Source organism: Notothenia rossii, assembly GCF_949606895.1.
Source record: "Notothenia rossii genome assembly, chromosome: 9".
In the NCBI taxonomy this organism is placed as follows: Eukaryota; Metazoa; Chordata; class Actinopteri; order Perciformes; family Nototheniidae; genus Notothenia; species Notothenia rossii.
The window spans coordinates 19,822,320-19,844,570 of record NC_136907.1 but is presented as its reverse complement, the minus strand read 5'-3'; the positions used below and the strand labels follow the sequence as shown (position 1 = coordinate 19,844,570).

At 42.3% G+C, this 22,251-nt stretch overlaps 2 protein-coding genes across 4 annotated transcripts in view; both read right to left on the bottom strand.

The window, feature by feature from the left end:
* Positions 1-22,251, bottom strand: part of LOC307019417 (uncharacterized protein) — a 35,250-nt gene that overhangs the window by 5,391 nt on the left and 7,608 nt on the right. The window contains exon 1 of one of the 3 annotated variants that reach the window (XM_079650284.1): positions 11,649-12,869. The exons of 1 other annotated variant lie outside the window; for it this stretch is intronic. In XM_079650284.1, coding sequence (XP_079506410.1) covers positions 11,649-11,898 — 250 coding nt within the window. In that variant the 5' untranslated portion in view covers positions 11,899-12,869. Of the gene's footprint in view, positions 1-447; positions 2,223-11,648; positions 12,870-22,251 lie in introns of those variants that run through there. One more of the 3 variants, XM_079650285.1, reaches the window with a different exon arrangement.
* LOC307019418 (E3 SUMO-protein ligase ZBED1-like) lies at positions 16,028-19,041 on the bottom strand. Its single transcript, XM_079650286.1, has 3 exons — positions 17,150-19,041; positions 16,752-16,938; positions 16,028-16,604 (listed from the first exon to the last, which is right to left on the bottom strand). Exons 1-3 carry the CDS (start codon positions 17,650-17,652, stop codon positions 16,131-16,133), a joined length of 1,164 nt encoding a protein of 387 aa, XP_079506412.1. The 5' UTR covers positions 17,653-19,041; the 3' UTR covers positions 16,028-16,130.

Sequence of the window (22,251 nt, the reverse complement as noted above, 5' to 3'; positions counted from 1 at the left end):
AAATAAAAAACAAATACAAAACAGAGCTTGAATTATTTACTTATTTCATGAAAAAGAACTGCTAACCATAACATTGAAAGAAACATTCAACACAGAAAATTAAACACATTTCTTATCATTGTATCAGAACTGATTAGAAGATTCTAACTTATTCTGTTCATTAGTTATGCCCATTCTTTTGGGCAGTGTCCATGGGCGTTTTTTTGCGAGGAATTGTCATTTTTTGTCCTGCCAATTTTGAAGAGTACACATGATATATATCATGTCCAGAATCACACATGGCATGCTGAACAGATTCGTCTGAATTTGTATCAACATTGTCCCCATGAAAAATCTGCTCTGAAGCCTCAGCTGTAGCCATCGTCCTTGCCATACCTCAGTTTACTTTCAAAACACAAAAATAACGTATTCCAACTTTTATTTTTGTTTTCGCGCATGGTATTATACCGGCTCTCGTTTCAGTAAACATAACAACAGAACTGGCAGGCAACCCTCTGAATCAGACTCCGATTGGCTGTGACTGCATCCACTCAGTGTCCAATTCAGAAACGTGTCTCTTTCACTCTTTACGTCACAAATAAAGATGGTGGATGAGAATAGATCTATAAAAGAGAAAACGATAAGCAATGCGCCAGAATCAAGGTGAGACTATCCCAATCTTTTAAAACTCTACGCTCATTCGTTTCACCAAAATAACTAAACGCCTCTCAATTAAAAACTTAATGGAGTTGTTTATTGCCGTTTCTGTAGTTTAAGAGGAAAAACATGGCATGTCTGTGGCTTCATAATGAAGTTGACGCTTTGAACACAACATGATATTTGGGATCGTATACGACCCGTGGGTCTCAGAGTTAGCATTTAAAAATCTAATCACCATTACAATGGGAGACATTTTGCAGCCCTAATTAATGCCTTTTTTTAATATTTTCACATTATCTTTCTTAGTCCCACCTATTGTATATTTTTGTTGGCTAAATTCACCTCATGTAGCCCAGCCCTTTCCACTTGCAGTTAAAAATGAAAAAGGGTTTTTTCTTCTGGCTTAGCAATAGCTGCAATGTAAACAAGGAATTGTATTTGGGATCGTTCATAGATACACTACGCCTACAGTATAGAATTAAAATACTCTGTTACAAATTAAAACCCTGCATTCAAACCTTATTAACCTTATACTTATAAGTAAAAGTATGCAAGTGTCATCAGAACATTTTACCGCACCTCCTGATGTAAAAGTAATGATGGCGCAGTAAAATGTTCCCTGTAAGGGTTCAATTTATGAAGTTTCTTGATTATTTCGTATGTTGCATTTTACTGCTGTACAAAGTTGCGCTTGTATAAATGATTATAGATGAGGGAACCTGCTAAATATTAAAATGTGTGTGTTTTTTTAAATACAGTACCAGTCAAAAGTTTGGACACCTTCTCATCCAATGGTTTTTGTTTATTTTAATGTGTTTCTACTTTGTAGATTCATACTGAAGACATCAAAAGTATGAAAGAACACATATGGAATAATCTAGTTAACAAAAAAGTGTTAAAAAAATCAAGAATATGATTTTTATTTTACATTCTTCAAAGTAGCCCCTTCTGCCTTGATGACAGCTTTGCACACCCTTGGCTTCTCTGTCAGCTTCATGAGGTAGAAACCTGGAGTGGTTTTCAATTAACACGTGTGCCTTGTCAAGAGTCAATGTTTGGGATGACTTGCCTTCAGAGACCATCAGTTGTGTTGTGCAGAGGTAGAGTTAGTGCACAGTGGAAAGCCCTATTTCACTTCTGTTGTAATCCATATTATAGCAAGAACGACTCAACCCAGTAAAGAGAAACGACCGTCCATCATCACTTTAAGAAATGAAGGCCAGTCAAGAACTTGGAATGTATCCTCTAGTGCAGTCGCAAAAACCATTGAATGCTATGATGAGACTGGCTCTCATGAGGACCCCCCCGGGAAAGGAAGAGCAAGAGTTACCTCTGCTGCAGAGGATAAATACATCAGAGTTACCAGCCTCAGAAACCGCAAATTAAAGCACCTCAGATTAAAGCCCAGATATATGATCACAGAGCTCAAGGAGCAGACAATCTTAAAGGTCCCATGTCATGGCCATTTCTACTGATCATAATTCCATTGTTGAGGTCTACTAGAATAGATTTACATTGTTCAATGTTCCAAAATCACATTGGTTTCTCATACAGCATCTCTGCATAGTATGTGTATTCACTCACGGCCCCTACACACGGCGGCGTGCGTTGCCGCTTCAGCCCATTCACTTTTGAATGGGGTGACGTTACGCCTCGCCGAACTGCATTGTGGGATCAAAGCGTAGCTTTTCACACTGCAAAAGTAGAGCAATGTTCTACTTTTGACGCTTCGACGGAGGCGTCAGCCAATCAAATCATATGCCAGTACCAGGTCTAGCCAATCAAACCGTGTGCTTGTGTGTCTGAGGCGGGAGATTCATGTGATTGGTTGTTGGTCGAGTTTCAGCCCCCCCCGCCGGCAAGCGACAACGCACGCCGCCGTGTGTAGGGGCCGTCACTGTCCTACACGCCTTGTTGGAGCTCCTGCCCCCCCCTCCCTATGAGCCCACTGTGCTCTGATTGGTCAGCTCGCCCACTCTGTTCTGATGAGTCCACCACCGTTACAGCTGTATATCAGTGTTTATGTTTTACAATGGCGTTTGTTAGCAACCAGAAAATGACACCAGTAATGACAAACAGATGAGAATGCTGCGTGGGGTCTGGGTGCCGTGTTGGCGGGACGTTGCGGGGCTCGCTGCTCTGCCCTTTGAGGCTCGAGGAGCAGACAGTGTGAGCTGGATTACTGGTGGTGTCGTTCCCTGGTTGCTGCGTGGGGTCTGCGAGACAGTGAGACACCGAGGAGCTCAGCCTGAGCTCTGAGTGTGTTTGTGTACGCAGCACCGCGGCTGAGAAAATATAAGGTTGAGTGAGTGAGTGAGTGTGTGCGTGCGTGCGGAGCTCCGCGGATTGGTCCATTCGGACTTCGTTACGACAGTATGCCCCGGAAGGAAAAAATGGAAAAAGAAAAATCTCCAACGAGGCGTTCTTGGGCAGCATAGATGTTGCATGCTCCCCTCCAGTCCTCCAGACCTCTTTTCGTTTGCCGGATTGCTTGTGTGAGTAAACGGCTGTACTTCCATAGATGATCGTTATCAAGTACTGTTTTTTGCGTGTATTATTTTATGTTGCGGGTCTCCCCACTAGCCACTACCACGGAGTAGAGGGCGGGTCGTAACAATAGACAGGTCTTTTTTGTGTTAGAGTTTTACTCGCTGCAGGATGTACTTTGAGGGTTTGTGACTCTGCAGACCGTTTGCAGAAAAAGCTACATAACACACAAGGGGACGGGTAATAACAGGAAAAGCATGACGTGGGACCTTTAACATGCACTGTTCAGAGGAGACAGCGTGAATTAGGCCTTCATGGTCCAATTGCTGCAAAGATCCACTACTGAGGATGAAAAACAAGAGGAAGACAATTTTTTGGGCCAAGAAACACAAGGATTGGACATTAGACCAGTGGAAATCTGTACTTTGGTCTGATCGGTCCAAATTAGAGATTTTTGGTTCCAACCTCCGTGTCTTTTGCGGCTTTCACACCAGCGCTTTTCCCTTTCTAGCTCCGAGCTGGAGCTTTTCTGGTTCAGGTCCGGTTTCCCTTTTCTGCTCCCGCTCTGTTCACACCGCCCAGAGCCCGACTGGTGCAGCCGCTGCTGCGTCATGACGTCACCGTTTACATAGCTGATTTGCTCCCCAACGGCGCTCACAACAACAACAACGGGGGACTGCGTCAGTCGATGATCGTGTTGCTTTTAAATCATACGAAGTCAGATTAAATAAAACAACGTCTTCTCCAAGCTTATACTTTTCTCCAGAGTGCCGTGGTTCATTGTTTATTAATGTGTTTCAGCGGCATTTACCGACCGCTGCAGTGCTGCTCGTCCACTGGAGTTTATTCTCCCGTTAGCTCCGGGTTAGCCAACAGTGACGTCAGAGTTCAACTCCTGCCTACTCCAGCCTGCCGAGGCGGGACGTGCTGCCACCGAGCTGAATGTTCCAGAGCTAGCTGAGGCTACCAAGCTAAGCTAACATGCTCCCCATCTGCACACTGCCGTGGCATTTTACGTTTCTAAGGTGAGCGGACATGAAGCTATTCAGCAAAACTATAAATAATAATCTAAGTTATTGAGTTTTTAGCATAATACTTCAGAATCTTAAAATCCCTTAACGTTTGTATGCAATTGTGCTAAATTCAACACTGGAATCAAGCAAATATTAATATGTTTGCATGACATTAGTTATTTATATTTTTATATCACTTAACTATATGTTTAATACATTTAAGCCAAGCTAAGGTACATGTGATGGTAGCTAGTTAGTGCTCTTACCTGTGATTCCTCCTCCAAACAGCATAATAACCAGACTGTATCATTAAAACTAAGTACCAGTTCTAGATCCTTGACTTTAGACAAACAATTCAAAAGACAACATGTATTTAAAGACCAATCTTTATTTGAATGTGCCTCTTAACCTGATATATTAGTTATACAGTAATAGTATTGACAATAGTAGTGTATCAGTGTCCTTTGCTGTGAAGCGCTTCGAGATTTGTCTTGGCAGATGAGAAGCACTATAAAATTAAATGTATTATTATTATTATTATTATTAATCTAAAAAAAATTAAGCAACTCAACAGTCAACTTTATGTTTCTTATTGTCTAAAGCATTTATTATTTTCATTTTCCCCCTCTCATATTCAGTGTGGACAGATTGAGACAGCGTGGTGTCCAGAGAGGTGCAGAGACTTCAGGGAGAAACCTCCGTGTGATGGACGTCCTCTCTGTTTGTTTGGCCCGGAGAGGACTGAGGCCCCGGCCCCACGAGGACGAAAACGGTCGTTTGCGTTACTGTTTAGTGTCATATAGACCGTTCGGCCACACGAGGACGACCGAATATGACAGTAAACAACTACGGAAACGATAACGGGTCCCAAGGTGGATAGAACGGCAAACGCAACGCTCTGGGGGGTCCAACGGCTCCGTGTGTACGCCCTATACGATCATTTTCTGATAATGATGACGCAATAGCCCTGCCTCTTCCCACCTCTGCTGCTCACCCCCGCCTCGAAGTAAACTGCACACTGAATTCAGATTATTTATCTTTCTCTCGATATGGACATAAACACGAGTGAAGTCTAATCTGACAGGACGGAGACACGCAGCTCTGCTCACCTGCAGCTCCTCCCGCTGTGATGCAGCGGTGAACGTAGCAAAACACACACTTCAGTCAGATCATCACCCTTAGCTATTTTAATTACCCCTCAAACTACCTAAACTAGTTATAAATGTATTTATACGTTTATTTTTTTACTGTCGGGTCACTCAATACTGGATCAGCTGCTGCATGAGACAGACACTGACGTTGTCAGAAGAGAGGGAGGAAAAAGAGAGGCTCCGTGTATTTTATTATTATATAGAGTAGTTATTCATTTGTTTTAAAAGCTCAATAAATAGCAAAGAAGACCTTTGACTGGCACTTTTATAATTTTGTCCGGAAGATTTAAACTTTAATACACGTTGACTGGCGAAAAACTCTGCCCGGTTCCCTCGGCCCCCACCGCGGAGAATAAACAGAAGGGCAACCATGACAACCATGCTTCTTCGCTGCTTTTGTGGAGGAAGTTACAGCGCCACATACAGGCCCCTGCATATGTACTGCAGCTTCTCCAGCTGGAGCTAAATGGAGCTGTCTCTTGTGGACAGACACTATCCTGTGAATATTGCGTGTGGATGGAAGCTTTTTGCGATTGCATTACTCCTATGCGTTTAGCCGTATGCATCCTCGTGGGGCCGGGGCCTGAGGGTCTTTCCTCTGCGAGGAGGACCAGGCCTGATGGAGGAGCCCATGCTGGGCAAAGCTGATACCAACTGCACAGGCCTAGTCTGTCACATTATTTGACTAAATGTGTTTACTTATACATTTAATAGGTTTACGCCTTCTGTCCATATGTGCTTTTAATTTAAAACATTTGATTAACTTTTGGTTCACATTTAAATAAATTGTATTTGCACTCCTTTTGTCCATTATTCTTACTGAAAATGTTAGATTACACATTCACATCCGACTGAAGATTGGCCCCATTTATTTGTGACGTTGCAAACTCTGCGGTACAAGGCACAAGTGATGTGAAGCTCATAAAGCGAGGCAAATAGAAATAATCAGCTGATGGAGTGTAGATGTGGAAATAGGTGCATTCGATCAGCTGACTGTTTTTACGATAAAAGTAGTTTCTTAGTGTACTGGTCTTAAAATCTCATTATATATATATAAAGTGCCATGTGTACAAACAATATAACCGATTCTCTTCTGTTGAACATGTTGGATTGTCCGAGTCCTTTTTACTGTAACTTTGGAAGTTGTGTTACCAATTCTTACTGTTTATTTGATATCCATTTGGTAATGCAATTAATAAAAACAACAAGGTTTGGGTTCGTTCTTCAGATGACTGTGACGTTAAAGTGTAAGCTCAATAATGAACTCCAGCTCAACCAACCATATTAACGCATTTTAATCGCACTTATTTTTGCACCGCGGAACGTTTCTCACTGGATGAGTTTCAGGGGTACCGATTATACTGGAGCACCAACTAACGTTCATGACTTCAGACAACAACAAACCACAGTGAACAATAGTCAAACATGAATGAAGAAGCTGATGAGACCGCTTTGGTTGGCCCCGTGGATGGGACATTTTGTTTTAAAAAACGGACGGATGGAAGCGTCGATAAGAGCACGGTTGTTTGCAAATTATGCAAAAAGGAATTCGCATATCACCGCAGCACATCAAGCCTCAAGTATCACCTCAATGCAAAACCTATAGCAGCTAGCGTGGACGTTAGCCCGACTCGGAGTACAAGGACCCACACCCAATTCGCGTTGATCAAACAGTGGCCTATGCAACAGAGAGATTTTATTTTTCATCAGGATATTGGAATAATAGGAGGGATTGAGGTCAATCACTGGCACTTTTTTTATTTTATTTTAAATGGTACACTTTATGTTGAACTATTTATTACGTTGTTGGTGCAACTGGCACTTTATGTTGAACTGTTTATTGTTTTGGCCAAGGTTATTGAGAGAGTTGGACTGAAATGTATTAGATTTTTTGAAAACAACTGTTGGTAAATCAACAAAGTCTGTTATGGCCTCTGAAGCAACAGAGAGATGTTTTCTAATAGTCAGGGTTTCCAATGTTCTGAATGTACTTGAAAGTATTGTGTTTTACTTAAAAAAACAAAGTGTTATAGTTTACAGAAGGTTTACCTACCTATAGGCTACCTGAATCTCTGAAATGTACTATATTCCTAAATATGCTATTGCTACACTTTATGGCCAGTGTACCACCTTGAAAAAAATAAACAATGTTTTGTTGCTTAAGCTTATGTATTCAGTCATTATTCAATGGTATACTAAAATCCATGTGAAAAAAATTGCTTCTCACTGTTCTCAGGTCAAATATTTATATGTGATTAAAAATGCGATTAATTTTGATTAATTAATTACAAAGCCTCTAATTAATTAGATTAATTTTTTTTAATCGAGTCCCGGCCCTAATTGTAATATCTAAGTAATCATCTTGAAATATAAAATTAATAATTGTAATATACAGACATCTTATTGTGAGGTTGATTTCACCGACATTAGCTTGTCGACATACTTGAGCATAGCCAATTTAAATTAACCTTAGCGATGCATACAGTTCCTACCTACATAATAAAATATCTCTAAGTTACAAGGATGACCTTATTTTATCAACCTCAAACAGAAGCCGTTTGTTCAACAGTAGTATCCCGCTTAACGCTTGTCTATTTCGTTTTAACCTTTATATATACACAGTCTATGATTTTAACTTGGAGGCTACGATTAGCATCGTTAGCACCGATGTAGCTACCACTCGCTTCCATGCTAACCCAAGCCTTAACATTCATTACGTAGCTGATTAAAATCATTAACACATAAATAAGTACTCAAATTTCACTTACCGCAAAACCGCATTCATGCACCGTCTGTTTTAACGCAGAGCGAGTCACAATAGTCCGATATATAAGCATGAAGAACAAACAACCGCGGCGGGCATCAAGTTGTGTTTCCTGGATGAACTGACCAGGCAGAGTCCCTGTAGCTTCACGGAGCAGCTAGCAGAGAGACAAGAAGCTAGCAGCAGAAGGCCCTTGACAGAGCCGTCACTCAATGTGACCACGCCCTAATTTATGCAAAAACTTTAAGACCTAATATAAATAAAAGGGTCGTGTTAGAAAACAATTCACTCACAGATCCATAATCATGAAGGTGGAATCTAACTATATTTATAATAATATGTATTGCATCCATGGGTAGAAACATGTTTTTTTCTGCTGTAAAGTTGGGCATTTTAACATGGGGGTCTATGGAAATTGCTCCTTTCTGCAGTCAGCCCCTATCGGCCAATATATGAACTGCAGTGTGTGGCACTTCCGTATTGGCGTCCCGGCTCTACCCCACAGTTTGCCGCTTGGTTATAGGTTGTTGATCTCTGTTGTAATAGGGTTGCGCAACCCTAACGGCCCCTACACACGGCGGTGTGCGTTGCCGCTTCAACGCTTCTGCCCATTCACTTTGAATGGGGTGACGTCACGATTCGCCAAACTGCATTGTGGGAGCAAAGCATAGCTTCTCTTGCGGTGCTCGCTGCAAAAGTAGAGCAATGCTCTACTTTTGACGCCTCGACAGAGGCGTCAGCCAATCGAATCATATGCCAGTCCAAGCTCTAGCCAATCAAACCGCGTGCTTGTGTGTCTGGGGCGGGAGATTCATGTGATTGGTTGTTGGTCGAGTTTCAGCCCCCCCCGCCGGCAAGCGACAACGCACGCCGCCGTGTGTAGGGGCTATAACCCGTTATGTTGTTCGTGTCTGATCCCTCTTTCATTTAAAAACCGAGTTATGTTTTAAGCATGAAAGCTGTAGGCCTATAGCTGTCAACTGTTCAAACTGTGATCACCAGTTCAATACATTTGAAAAATTTGACTTGGTTCTTATACTTATTTGAACATGTATTTATTTATTTTTCAAAATTAAAAATGTTCTGGTTTTTTTTGGAAAACATTCACACATTTCTTCTTCTTTTTTTTTATAGGATATCCATTTTGGTTAACCGTTTTTTTGGGGGTCAAATATTTGAATATACATTTGCTTTCAAATTCCCATCCCTAGTGCCTACATGTCAGTAAATTAAGTGGCATACTATTCAATGTATGTATTTTTATAAATATATTTATTGTGGTAGGTTTGCTCTTCCGTAATACATTTTAATTATTATAATAAAGTACATGCGTCTAATAATACTTACATACTTTTACTTAAATAAGATAAACTTAAAGATATGAAATGCTTTAACTTAATGTAACGTAACGGAGTATTTTCACAGTGTGGTGTTTGTACTTTTACTTCAGGATCTATGCTACTACCTGCAGCAAGTGCTGATAAAGGGTTTAAAGAAGTGGCGGCCGGCCCATAGGGGCGCTAGGGGCGCCGCCCCACCTCTTCCCACATTACAAATTAAAATAAAAAAAAATATATATATATATATATTTTTTTTATTTTAATTTTTAATGAACAAGGTAAATATTATATAATTGGTATCAGTAAAATGTATAATCTACAATAAAATCTCGTTTAAAATGGTGTTACAATGTCTAAAGTTACTGATAAGTCACATGTTTCCTGCCTGGCCTTGCCCGTGTATCATTACCCTCTCTCGTCTGGGCGATAAGAGAGGAGCCCTCAACCAGTGCAGCAGCAGCCACTAGCAGCTGACTGTTGCTATCTGTAAACTATGTCTCCGAAACATAATTTCAGCCAATCAGCGTCGTCAAATCTGATGATCACCGGGCGCTAATGTCAGCGCCCGGTGGAGGGTTATGGCTAGAAAGGATCAGTCTTGTGTAAAACTCTCGCGAGAGTTTGCGAAGTCACGTGGCTGAATGTTTACGTTTGACAGGCAGCCTTTCAGTTACGATCGTTAACATCAGTGGGCCACAGCAAATTATGGTGAGAAGCTAAACTATCTATTAATTATGTCAATTAAAGGGAGTGTGATTGTAACTGTGTGTGTGTGACTAGCTGGATGCAAAGAGGTAAACACTGTCTTTTGTTTCCCATGCTTGCTCTTCAAACAGCCGGGGACAGATACTAGGCTTGTTTCTCAAAAAGCTCGCCTGAAGTCGGACAGCTCCGAGTCGGCTTCTTCTTCTGATGCTGCGCCTTCTTCTTCTCTCAAGGCTGCGGGCGTCTTTGTCCCGCGAGATTTCAACGTCTCATGTCGGCGAGCCTCCAGACCAAGCCGGACAAAATGACTAACTATAATGCAACGCACTAGCAAGACGTTGATCGAAATTGCGCAGGTCTCTCTCTCTCTCTACACACACACACACACACACACACACACACACACACACACACACACACACACACACACACACACACACACACACACACACACACACACACACACACACACACACACACACACACACACACACACACACACACACACACACACACACACACACACACACACACACACACACACACACACACACACACACACACACACACACACACACACACACACACACACACACACACACACACACACACACACACACACACACACACACACACGTTGCCTTAATGGTCTGTTTTCTGAACCACGTCTGTGTCTGCATATAATGTTCGTATTTAGTCTCCTCAGGGTTCCCGCGGGGTCTTAAAAAGTCTTAAATTTGATAATCTGAATTTAAGGCCTTAAAAAGGTCTTAAATATGACCAAAAAAATAAGAAAGGTCTTAAATATGATTTAGAAGGTCTTAAAAATGATCGGATTTGAAAGGTACTTCTGTGTTGCGATAGCGTCTAAATGTGTTTTGGGGGAAATGTCCGGGCTGCAAAGTAACCAGTACGGTAATAGCCTTTCAGTTCCCCTCCAACAATTTGCATTGAATTAAATCAACATGGAACCAGTAATCACTAACTTTGTTTCCCCCGGCCCCTTATTAGAGAACACCCAGCTAGTAACCTAGCAACCAAGCTTCAGCTTGCGGCAGTCAGAAACTCATGTATCTTCGAATATACTTACAAATTAATATGGGGAAGTGTCAGTTCAACCGTATTTGGTTGAAACCAGTGGAGGGGAACGTGTTTGAACCCCGTCGCACCATTTGCAAAAGAAATAAGAGTTTGTTTTGCTAATGTAGCGCTAGCCTAGTGGAGCGTTAGCTAGTGCAGCAGCTCCCGCAACAACACCGGGGGACCTTCGGGCGACGTTTGGGTCTACGTCAACCCTAAAAGCGGAGGTGCTGTAGACGCTAAATACCGTAGCTGAACACCAATCATACAACAGCAACGATGAAATAGTGTAGCCAATTTAATTTAAGGGGTAATTTCTCAAAATGTTCCCCGTGTGGTTTATTCACCATTACAATAGCCCCACCTAAAATAATTTCCACCAGCCGCCACTGGTCTAAAGTGTTATTAATTTGATAATTAAGTGCTACTGAAGAGTGTAAAGTGTTAATTAAGAGTAAAGGGAACATACCTGCTCTGTGTATCCGAAGCTGAGGCTGTAAAACAGCGTCAAGTAGTTTCTGGAGTCTCTTGTTCTCCTCTTTGGAAAGAGACAGCTCCTCCTCGAGCTCTGCTATCGTTTTTTCAAACAGAGCAAATATCTCTTCAGCAGCAGCAGTGAATCGCTGCTTCTTCAACGACAGCAGCATTTTGACTTTACTCATGTTTCCTAGATCACCTGTTCCTGCAAACTCCGTTAAACACACCGTTTCTCTCTCCATCAAAGCATGCTAGCATAATAAGCTAGCTCCTATAGTCCAAGGTAAACGCTCCAGAAAAAAGAGCACACAATCCATTCAGAGGTTTATCCAAACACACAGATGATGGATCAATAGTGCTGGAGCTCACACACACTTTGTCAGGAAAACACTGCGGCCGTTTCTCAATGTCGAGTACACATGCTGCAGAGCAACTATTTCAAGTATACTACGTAATAGAGTGGCGCAGAATGCTGGGCATTTAACCGATCCGTCACCCTGCCCGATCTGTACTGCGCATGTGCGAGATGGTCCGCCATATTGGAGAACTCCGGACGGCAACCCAAGAAGGACACTTGACACAGATTAGAGGTTTCTCAATACTCAAATTTCCCCTCCTCGACTCCTATCCTCGAGACGTGGTGCCTCCCACAGGAGATGCGAGCGGACGACTGAGGAGGGGAACCGAGGAGAGAGGAGTGGAAGCAGCAGGCGGTTAGAGAAATGAGAACTCCTCTCCTCTGAGCGGTCATTTTAAAGAGACGTCCATTAATGATGACAGGAGGCACAGCAGCACTCTGATGGACAGATGTGTTCATGACGACCTATATATTTACTTTTAATTCATTGACAGTGCGGTATAATGAGACAATAACAGGCTACAGATGCGAACATACACACACACACACACACACACATGTATTTATATAAATATATAGGCTACAATTTCAGAATTAAACAAGTATGAGAGCACTCTCATAATAACGTAACACAATCAGAGACTTGATATATCCCCCCCCTCCCCCCCCCTCTCTCTGGTCGCTGAAATGGGGGATTGAAATTACGGGCCACAAGTTGTACAAGTATTAAAAGTAAGCATAGGACACCAAACCAACTGAGACCCGTCTGTCCGCCGCATCTACGCACTGTACAACACACACCTAGACATTGTACCACACACACACACACCTACACACTGTACCACACACACCTACTGCTCCTAAAGCATAATCAGGCTACAGCCGTTGTGTATTTTATTATGTGAAGCAATAAATGGTCTTAGAAAAATGTAGACTCTTTGTTTGTAGATATCTACTAAACTACAGCATACAAAAACAGAAAGTAATGTAGGCCTGTTATACTGAGTGATATATATTTTACACACTGCTCTGCTTTCTGCACGGACCTCAAAGCTGTTTTCACTGTAAACATCGCGTCGCGATGAAAGCAGTTACTAAAATAATATCCAGGGGATGCATGCAGAGCCGTCATTGGCTGAGATAAGTCCGGCCGTGCGTCATGCCTCCACCGTTCCCGGAAATGCATCCGTGGAGGAGCCGTGGAGGATGCATCAGTGTCTCCTCGGTTAGAGCTCCTCCAGAGAGCCTCCTCGATGCTCGATGCTCGGGTTGCGTTCCAATAGTCCATTTAGCTTAGGAACCTTCCTAACCAAGTGAAATGACCCGGAAGTACGTCAGTGGCAGCCATGTTAAGTGCCGTTCCAATTCTCCAAATGAAAGGAAAGGAGGTTTCAAACTTCCTTAATAACCCCCTTTAGCTTAGGAACCACTGGACCTCCCTTGACGAAAGGAGAGGAGAAAATGCTGCCCCACAATTCATTGCAGCCGCAGCATTTGCCGTCACTCAACAGTCGGCCGTTCACGGAAACAACCGATTATGACCGAGAAATTATATCATGAACGTTACGTTGCTTATTAAGCATTTTAAAACGTATGTGGTAAGTTGCCAAAGTGCTTTGTTCTGAACGTTCATCAATATTATAATCAAAAAGAGAAATATGAACGTTAGTTTTTACTGAAATGATCAAATAAAGTCAACATTTCAGTCTTTACTGAGCTGTGTGGAGTTTGTTCAACTTTTAAAAGATGTTTGAATGGTGATATACACAGTGATGATAGATGTTAAGGACTAACGTTTATAATAAATACATTTGTATTGATTTTATTATCTTTTCATAGTTCATACAATCATACGTATTGGGATCATTTGTATTAATGTGGACCGGAGGGAGAGGGTGACGAGTATAAGTTTCACTTTCCTTTTTTATTTCAATTCCGACTTTGGTCATGAAGAATAGGTTTCTCTATTGTCCACATTCATAAAGCATAGAACAACAGCATCAGAGTACGGTGCACAGTCTCTAGATGAGTTTACAGTAGTCCCTCGTTCTTATTAAACATCCATGTAGTCCGTTGTATAGAACACTGTAGTTTCCATAGTTTCACCACAGCAGCAGACGCACACAATGACGTCCGCTGGCGCATCATAAACACGTCGGATAGTGAAAGTGCATTCGGATTCTCTAAAGTACCGCAGTCTCTTCTCCTAAGTCCTTTTGAATTCTCCTATCCACTATCCCTTAACCCCGTGACTTTTCACTCAGAGGTCAAGGAATAGGAGATAGGGTTAGAATTTAGGAGCTGATTTTTGGATTATCGGAACGCAACCTGGGTCCTCGAAGTGCATTTAGAGAAATGAGATGTCCTTCAAAATGGCGCGGTGAAATTCATTTCCGGGTCACTACCGGAGGACCGACAAGTCGAAGAGTCGAGGAGGGGAAATTTGAGTATTGAGAAACCTCTAGTGGCTTTTGGCAAAGCTGAAAATAAAACTCGAGAGAGATGAGTTATTGTTATTACAACGTGACTGACTTCACTATTATTTAACAACTCTTTTCATTGGGTTCTTTTATTTGGGGTTAAGTACATTGTCAGAATAAGTGGGAAATTAATTTAACTTCTGTTAGACAGCCATATGCCATACATTTTTCCATACATTCATAGTAAATATTTATTCAGTATGATAGCTGTTAGCTGATAGCTTCTATTATATGGCTCTGGTCTGGTGGTGTCTTGCCTCTGTTGCATTCACTGAACACGGGAAATTACAATTTTGCCGTCCTCTAGGTAAAGTATGGTTAATCTATTATATTATTGAGGGAGAATTTGTCAGGGGCTAAAGAAAAAACATCCGGGGCCCATGCTCCTCGCCCCCACCACTCCTATACCTCATTCACACCAACAGTGTTTCAGGGCCGGTTCGGAGCTGGAGCTTGAAAAGCACCAGGTTTTTCCTCTTCACACCGCAGCGGAGCAGCCTCTTAGCTCCGGAATCCGGTTCATTTCGAGCACCAAAAAATTGTCCGGCCAGAGCAAAAGCACCACATACGACACGCTTACGTCGAGGCGGGGGCAGGGGCAGGTGCGGGATCAACTCCTGAACAACAACAAAAAGCCTGCGTTTTATCCAGTGTGTACACAACGATGGAGAAACTTAACAAGCAGCAGTGGTCCACTGAAGAGACCAGCTACCTACTGGGAATCTGTTCTTCTGAAGAGGTACAGAGGAAGCTGGAGCACAATCGGCCATTGTTGTTGTCGGTGTCAGCTGTGAGGGGTTTCCGCGTGGTTTGGCTTTATGAAGCAGGCACGCAAACGGTTACATCATGACGCAAACGGTTACATCATGACGTAAACGATGACGCAGTGACGGTCGGACTCTGGGCAGTGTGAAAAGAGCTGGCGCTAAACCGAAGAACCGGTTCTGAACCTGAAAAGCTCTAGCACGGAGCTTGAACCGGAGTTCATTTGTATCATCTGTTGTAGACCCAAATAAATAAAATAAAATAATAACTAATTCTCAAAAACATTAATTTAAACAAAACACGGTATAAACTGAGGAGTGACTCCAGTGACGTTCATGTATTTTCTTCACTTTCATGAGTGAATGAAACTTTGTGCCCTTTATAGTGTGTGTCCAATATTGTGTATTTGTATATATTGTATAGGATTGCCAACTTTGGGTACCTGGCTGGAGTGAGATTTTGATATCATGGGTTTAAATTAGTGGTGGGCATAGATTAATTTTTTTAATCTAGATTAATCTCACTGTATTCTTGGAATTAATCTAGATTAATCTAGATTAAAATGGCTCATTTGAATTCTGCCGAAGGCATTCAGAATATGTGTGCTACCCAAATAATGACTAAAAGTAAGTCTTTGAGAACGGGTTTCTCAAGCCAGGTGGTGCATTAGACCAGGGGCTCATCTCCAGTTTCCAAAATGCATCACAAACTGCTTGAGAAAGCTGTTCTATGATAACTGGTGATGAAAATAAATCAATGGCAATGAGATGTACTTGTGTTTATTAACTGTTTATTTTTAGTTGAACAGTAGGCCTATATAACAGGTTGTAATGAACTGTTTACAGTCAGTAGCTTTGTGTCAGTCAAAGCTCTATTTCTCCTTCTTCCACCAGTCACTCAGGCAGACCAGTTTGTTCACATTTTCTGGTGACAAACAAGCTCTCCTCTTCTGCACAATATGGCCTGCTAAAGAAAAAAGTCTCTCGCATGGGACAGTTGTGGCAGGAGTCCCCAAGTATTTACGGGCAATTTGGGCCATCTTACCATAGACAGCAGTGTGCTCCGACCACCACTTCAGTGGACACTGATCTAGACTGGCACTGGGCTCTACCTTGTACCTCTCCACTGTACTATCTTCTGATGTCTCCTCATCTGATTCTGAGTCGGATCCCATCAGTAGCAGGGCTGTTTTCTTCTTGGGTGGCTCAGGGTTCTCCTCCCTGAGTGGCTGCAGAGCAGGTTCTTCTCCCTTCATCAACGCACTTAGCTTTGCCCACACTGGCTCCCTCTCTGCTCTGGGCAAGCACTTGAGGTCCTTAAATCGTGGATCTAGAGCAGTCGCCACCTTTGATGAATAAAAAATAATAATTATTGATTGATGAAAATGTCACTTTCCAAATCCAACCTCCATATTTCTTCATGACTTATTCATCTGGCTTTACAGTCTATTATGGTCATACAATGTAGTTATCTTCTGGTCACTCTGACATACCTTAAGCCATTCCATGTTTATTTTCTCCCTCCGCTGGTTGAGGTCCTTGATGAAGGCAGCCTTGAATCGCACAATATAGGCAGGATCATCATCTGAGATGTTCATCGCATGCTGGAGGTGGCACAGGGCAGGTAGAACCACAGAGCAGGATACATACTTATCTCCACCAAGGAGCTCAGTGATGTACCTACAGACAGACAGACAGACAGACAGACAGACAGACAGACAGACAGACAGACAGACAGACAGACAGACAGACAGACACACAGCAAAAAATTATTAGTGACAGATTAATTTAACTCAGATTACACATTTAAGGGCAGGTGTTTCTTACATACAAAGTGACATTTAAAAACTTGTATGCCAATTCATGAACACACTATCTTTGTAGACCATACCTGCATGGCTCCAGCAGTTTCTCTAGCTTTGCCAACTTCTCATAATCCGCATTTGTTGGGAGGGCCAGGTTGTGCTTCTGCAGCGACAGCGTTGTGTGCAGTGCGTCTCTGTTGCGCCTCACGCGCTTTATCATCTCAAGAGTGGAATTCCAATGTGTTGGAACATCTTGCACGAGTGACTCCTTAACTTGTCCAAGGGAGGATTGTTGGACATTTAGCTCGTCTGAGTTGGCCGGACTGTGTTTGAAATGTCCGACCACTTTACGGCACTTGGCCAGTGCACCATCAAAACCACCTTCCCGAAATGACATTACAATAGCTCTCTGTACAACATGCGCAACACAGGGCAAGTGCTCGAATGGAAGTATCCTCCCTGCTGCCACCATATTAGGAGCGCTATCTGTTCCAATAGTGCTTATTTTGTCAGTTATCCCCCACTGATTAGCGACATCGAGGAACTGCCTTGCACACGCTTCTGCAAAGTGACGCTCCTCTGTTTTCATCACACCTAACGGACAGACAAAGTAAATTAGAATAATTTCACTACTAGTAGTAAACAACTAGCAATTATCAAGAAGCAAACATAACGTGGTGGTAATTAAAAGGCTACGAAATTAAATTATGTAATTTAAAATGACATAACGTAGCATACCTAAAGCGAAGGAGTGAAGTTCCCAGCTAGCATCGATGAGGTGTACTGTAACGCCGAGGTAGTTGTCGTTGTTAACGGACGTCCAATGGTCCCCAGTCAGTGCTACAGACCTCGCCTCTACCATCTTCTCAACTTTCGTAGCTTTCTCTTCTGCGTGCTGGTCATGTATTCTCCTCATGATAGTTCGCCTCGCAGGTAGTTTGTAAGATGGGTCACCTGTGGCCGCCTGGAGAACAAGCTCGAGCCCGTCATCTTCAACCACGCTAATGCGCCTGCAGCTGGTGGCAATCCACTGAGCGAGGAGACTAGTTAGCTTGGCTGATAGAGCTGTGCTGACGGGCTTGCCTCGGTTGCACTCAAACATAGTTGTTTGACGACGAGTCCTCCCCCGCGCTACATCAGTGCTCGGACCGGCATCTTCCGCATTAGCTAAGGGATGCTTTGCGTTTAGGTGGTACTTGAGACTGGATGAACTCCTACAGTAAACTAATTCCGCATTGCACAAGGTGCAAACAACCTTATTTTTGTCGAGGTTTCCATCAGGAAGCTTCTTAAAAATAAATTTCCCCTGAAGCAAACCCCGCGGCTTCATTCCTGCTGTATCCATGTTAGCATGTCACGTTTAATGTGGCTGATTTGACTGGGGTCAGATCCATAGACAGTAGAAGAAACACAGGTCAAAGACTCGATCTCGCCCCCTACAGTGCAATTCGGCTAGGTATACATCCGCGCTAAATTATCAAGGTGAAAGTCATCATCGCTTGCGTAGTATAGACCCAGCTCCCAACCCAACTTTGAGAATAGATTAACGGCGATATTTTTTTTTATCGCCGACAAGAGTCTCACGTTAACGCAGCACGTTAACGCCGATAACGGCCCACCACTAGTTTAAATACACATATGCGCACAAAATGACTGCTATCCTGTCAGCAGCGGGCAGTACTCAAGTTGTAAAAATAAATCAGGGGGGATGGTGGATTTTATCATATGTATAATATGTAATCATAATTTGTGCTGATAACGCGCAGAGGGTGGGAGACCAACCACCATAAAGATAATTATTATACTCCTAAAACATCAAACATGTTATGGATGTTCAGATAGTCCTGCCATTAGGCCTGTCACGATAATTAATTAACCAAAACAATAAATTAAATAGTCAGGCTGGAAAACAGAACTCTCTCTCTCATATATATATATATATAAATAAATATGAGCACACATTATCTCACAAGCAAAAAAAAACAACAGTCAAGTGTACAGTCCACTGTCAAAGACCCAGATGCCTCAACAGGCCATATCCAAATCTGTTTTTCTAAGTTTTCGAGCAAGGAACACCAACATGTTTGCATTGTAGGGCGGGGGCTCTCCATCTCCAGCTGCCGTGTTTGCTCCCAGCTGGAAAAACGGAATGGGGTGGTTGTGTTTTAGGTGGTTTAAAATGTGTGGTATTGCCTGCTTTTGTCGCTACCTTTTTTAAACCAATGCGCCTCGTTGATTTGGTTTGAATCCAAAATACTGCCACACCGGAGAATCGAGATGTGTAGTTAGGTTTTGTAACCAATTCCATTTCACTTTAAATTCCCCGTGAGTAAGTCACACGTTGTCTCCCGCTTGTCGCTATATTATTAATTTGGCTGCTATGCTGCTGCACGTGCACGCGGAGTGTCCTGACCTGGCTGTGTGTCAGCCCCGCCCCTCACAGCGCCCCTGGCAGCCACAGCGCTCCAGGCTAAAATGCTGGTCACATCTTTATGTAAACGGCAATTTATCGAGCTCAGAAAAGTTATCGTGTCCATTTTTACTTATCGTACGATAAGTCAATTTATCGATTATCGCGACAGGCCTACCTGCCATTGCTCTTGACCAAGACACCTCAGAATTGGAGTCTGTCCCCGGGCTGCCATGGCACCACTTACATTTAGGGTCAAATGCAGAGGACAATTACTGCAAAAAAACTTATTTTCACTTTAATTTAAAGGGGGGGAGGGGATCAAAAAATGTGGTTATAATGGAAGTCTATGGTACAAATCACGTAGGTTAACAGTCCCAAAGTACCTTTTTGTTCAATCTGACATTATACAAAAAGTTCAAATGCACCAAAATCAATCTTCTCATTTATTATTCAGATGGATCAGCTGATGATACTAATAATAAAGTCAAATTTGTTTTTAGAATATTGAAATAGTGTATTTTTTCAAAAAAAGCAGTTACTGGTATACAATCAAAACTGGTATCTAAAGGGTTAATTTTGTATCGTGATTAATTAAATCATTATGTAAATTAAACACTTCATGAAAAAATTGAGGAAGAAAATTAGAAAAATCTGGATCCGTCATCATTTTATTGCAGTTCAAATACAAATCTTTTATGTCAACATTCCCAATGTTACTTTTTTTAACAGGGCATTAAGTGATAAGATAATACAAAATAGGACCAATTTTGTCAATGGCTGCCTACTCCACTCTCCCCCATCTCATAGAAGTTTCCAAAGATTTTCATAATCATGCTTTTTGGTCTCAATTTTTCTGGCTCTTGCTTTCGGATTGTTAGCTAAGCAATGGCTTTGAAGGCAAGTCTTGACATATACTGAATTTGTTCAGTGGAGGGCCAACACACTTGATGAAAAGCAGGACTGACATGCTTTTTACCTCTAGGGAGCTTGTAGTTGTGGTTAAAATGTTCATCTTACTAAACCCACGTTCACACTCAGCTGTGGAGATGACCAGAGTGTTCACTGCTTGAAGGAGGGGTTTCAGCTCTGCTCGTGCTGGTGGTATCATTTCATCAACAGTTTTGAGTCTGACCATGTCAATATATTCCCTCATCCCTCTCTGAATTTGTCTGCCATTATCAAGCTTGAAAAAGGTGCAGAGTTCCTGTATTTCCTTTTCAGCATAACGAAATCCACAGGCATCTGGCCAGCTAGACGGCTGCAGCACTTTGACGTTGTTAAGAAAGCTCTGGTATTCTTCCTTGCTTCTCTGTTTACCAGGCAGGCAACCCATTCTCGTCTCAATACTAGCAGCCAAGGCATGAAAAAAACGTTGGTGGTTTATTTCTCTGCTGTACCTTGAATTATTTGTCATTGGCATTCCTTTGAATAGCTTCAAATCCCCTGCTGTCTGAGTCTCCTCTGCCCTTGGTCCAGGTTGCTCTGCCATTGACTTTAACACGCGGATCTGCCGACTGAGACTTGCTTCGGCCTTGGGGAGAATCATGTTCCTGTCTTGAAGGGAGAGCGTGAATTCAGACAGCTCTTCTAAAGCATCATACATGACTCCAAGATGATGGACAAAAGTTGCATTAGAGAGGCGATTTGCTAAACCACTGAACATGCATCTCTCTGTTGATCTTCTTCTAGGATCAACTGAGGCATCAGAAAAGTGCTTGTGGAGCGCTGGGTACTGTTGCCATACAGCTTTAATGGTCCTATAACTGGATGCCACCCATCTAGTGCTGAGAATTCTCCCTATGTTCAGACACTGTAACGCAAGGTCCTCACAACATTCAGTGAGCTCGCGGCGGTTTTTGGCGGATGCATGATAGAGACTGTATATTTTGTCTGTATAAAAACTGGAAATCATTCATCCCTGCAATTTCCTCAACAGCATCTCCAACACTCAACTCAAAACGATGGTTCATGCAGTGCCACACCATCACGTTGGGAAACTTTTCAACAAGTTTGGTTGCAACACCTGATTTACTTCCAAGCATGACGGACGCTCCGTCTGAAGCAAAGCAAACAAAGCGCTTCTTCATAATAGCTTCAGAGAAGCCATGGTGTGACAGGTTACTCATCAGAGCTTGATCAATTCCATCTGCATTGGTAGCAGAAAGCTCAACTAGATCCAAGAAGAATGTTAGTGGCTCTTCACTCATCCCTAGGCTCGCTCTAATATAAATGATCAAAACTGATTTTTTACTGTCAGTTGTAGATTCATCTATCAGAACAGAACATGCTGTTCCACTTTGAAGGACCTTTCCGACTACTCTCTTTCTCATTTCACTTCCTGTGTGTCGGCTGATTGTTGCACAGGAATAGTCTGAATGTAAAGTTCTTCCCATCAGAGGCGTCAATTGGGTATGGCAAGGTATGGCAGCTGCCACACCTTGGCTCCAGGGGAAAATGTAAATGTTCGTTTTAAAAAAATAAATTTATGGAATTACTCTGTGTCAATTTGTATTGATTATTCTATTATTTAATACATATAAATTAAATAAAAATGAAAATCAGAACAACACAATCAATTTCTCTAGTCTAGATATTATCTTTCCCAATACTTATCGTAACGTATCCCCCCTCCCTATCTTGAAATGTGGTATCTCCTGACGAGAAGCCGCCGGAGGTCAGAGCGGGTCATGTTATCGCGTTTTTTTAAATTTTTCGGCTAAGCTAATTAACTAAAATGAAAAGAAAGCAAAGAACTTTAGAATCTTTTTTTATCAA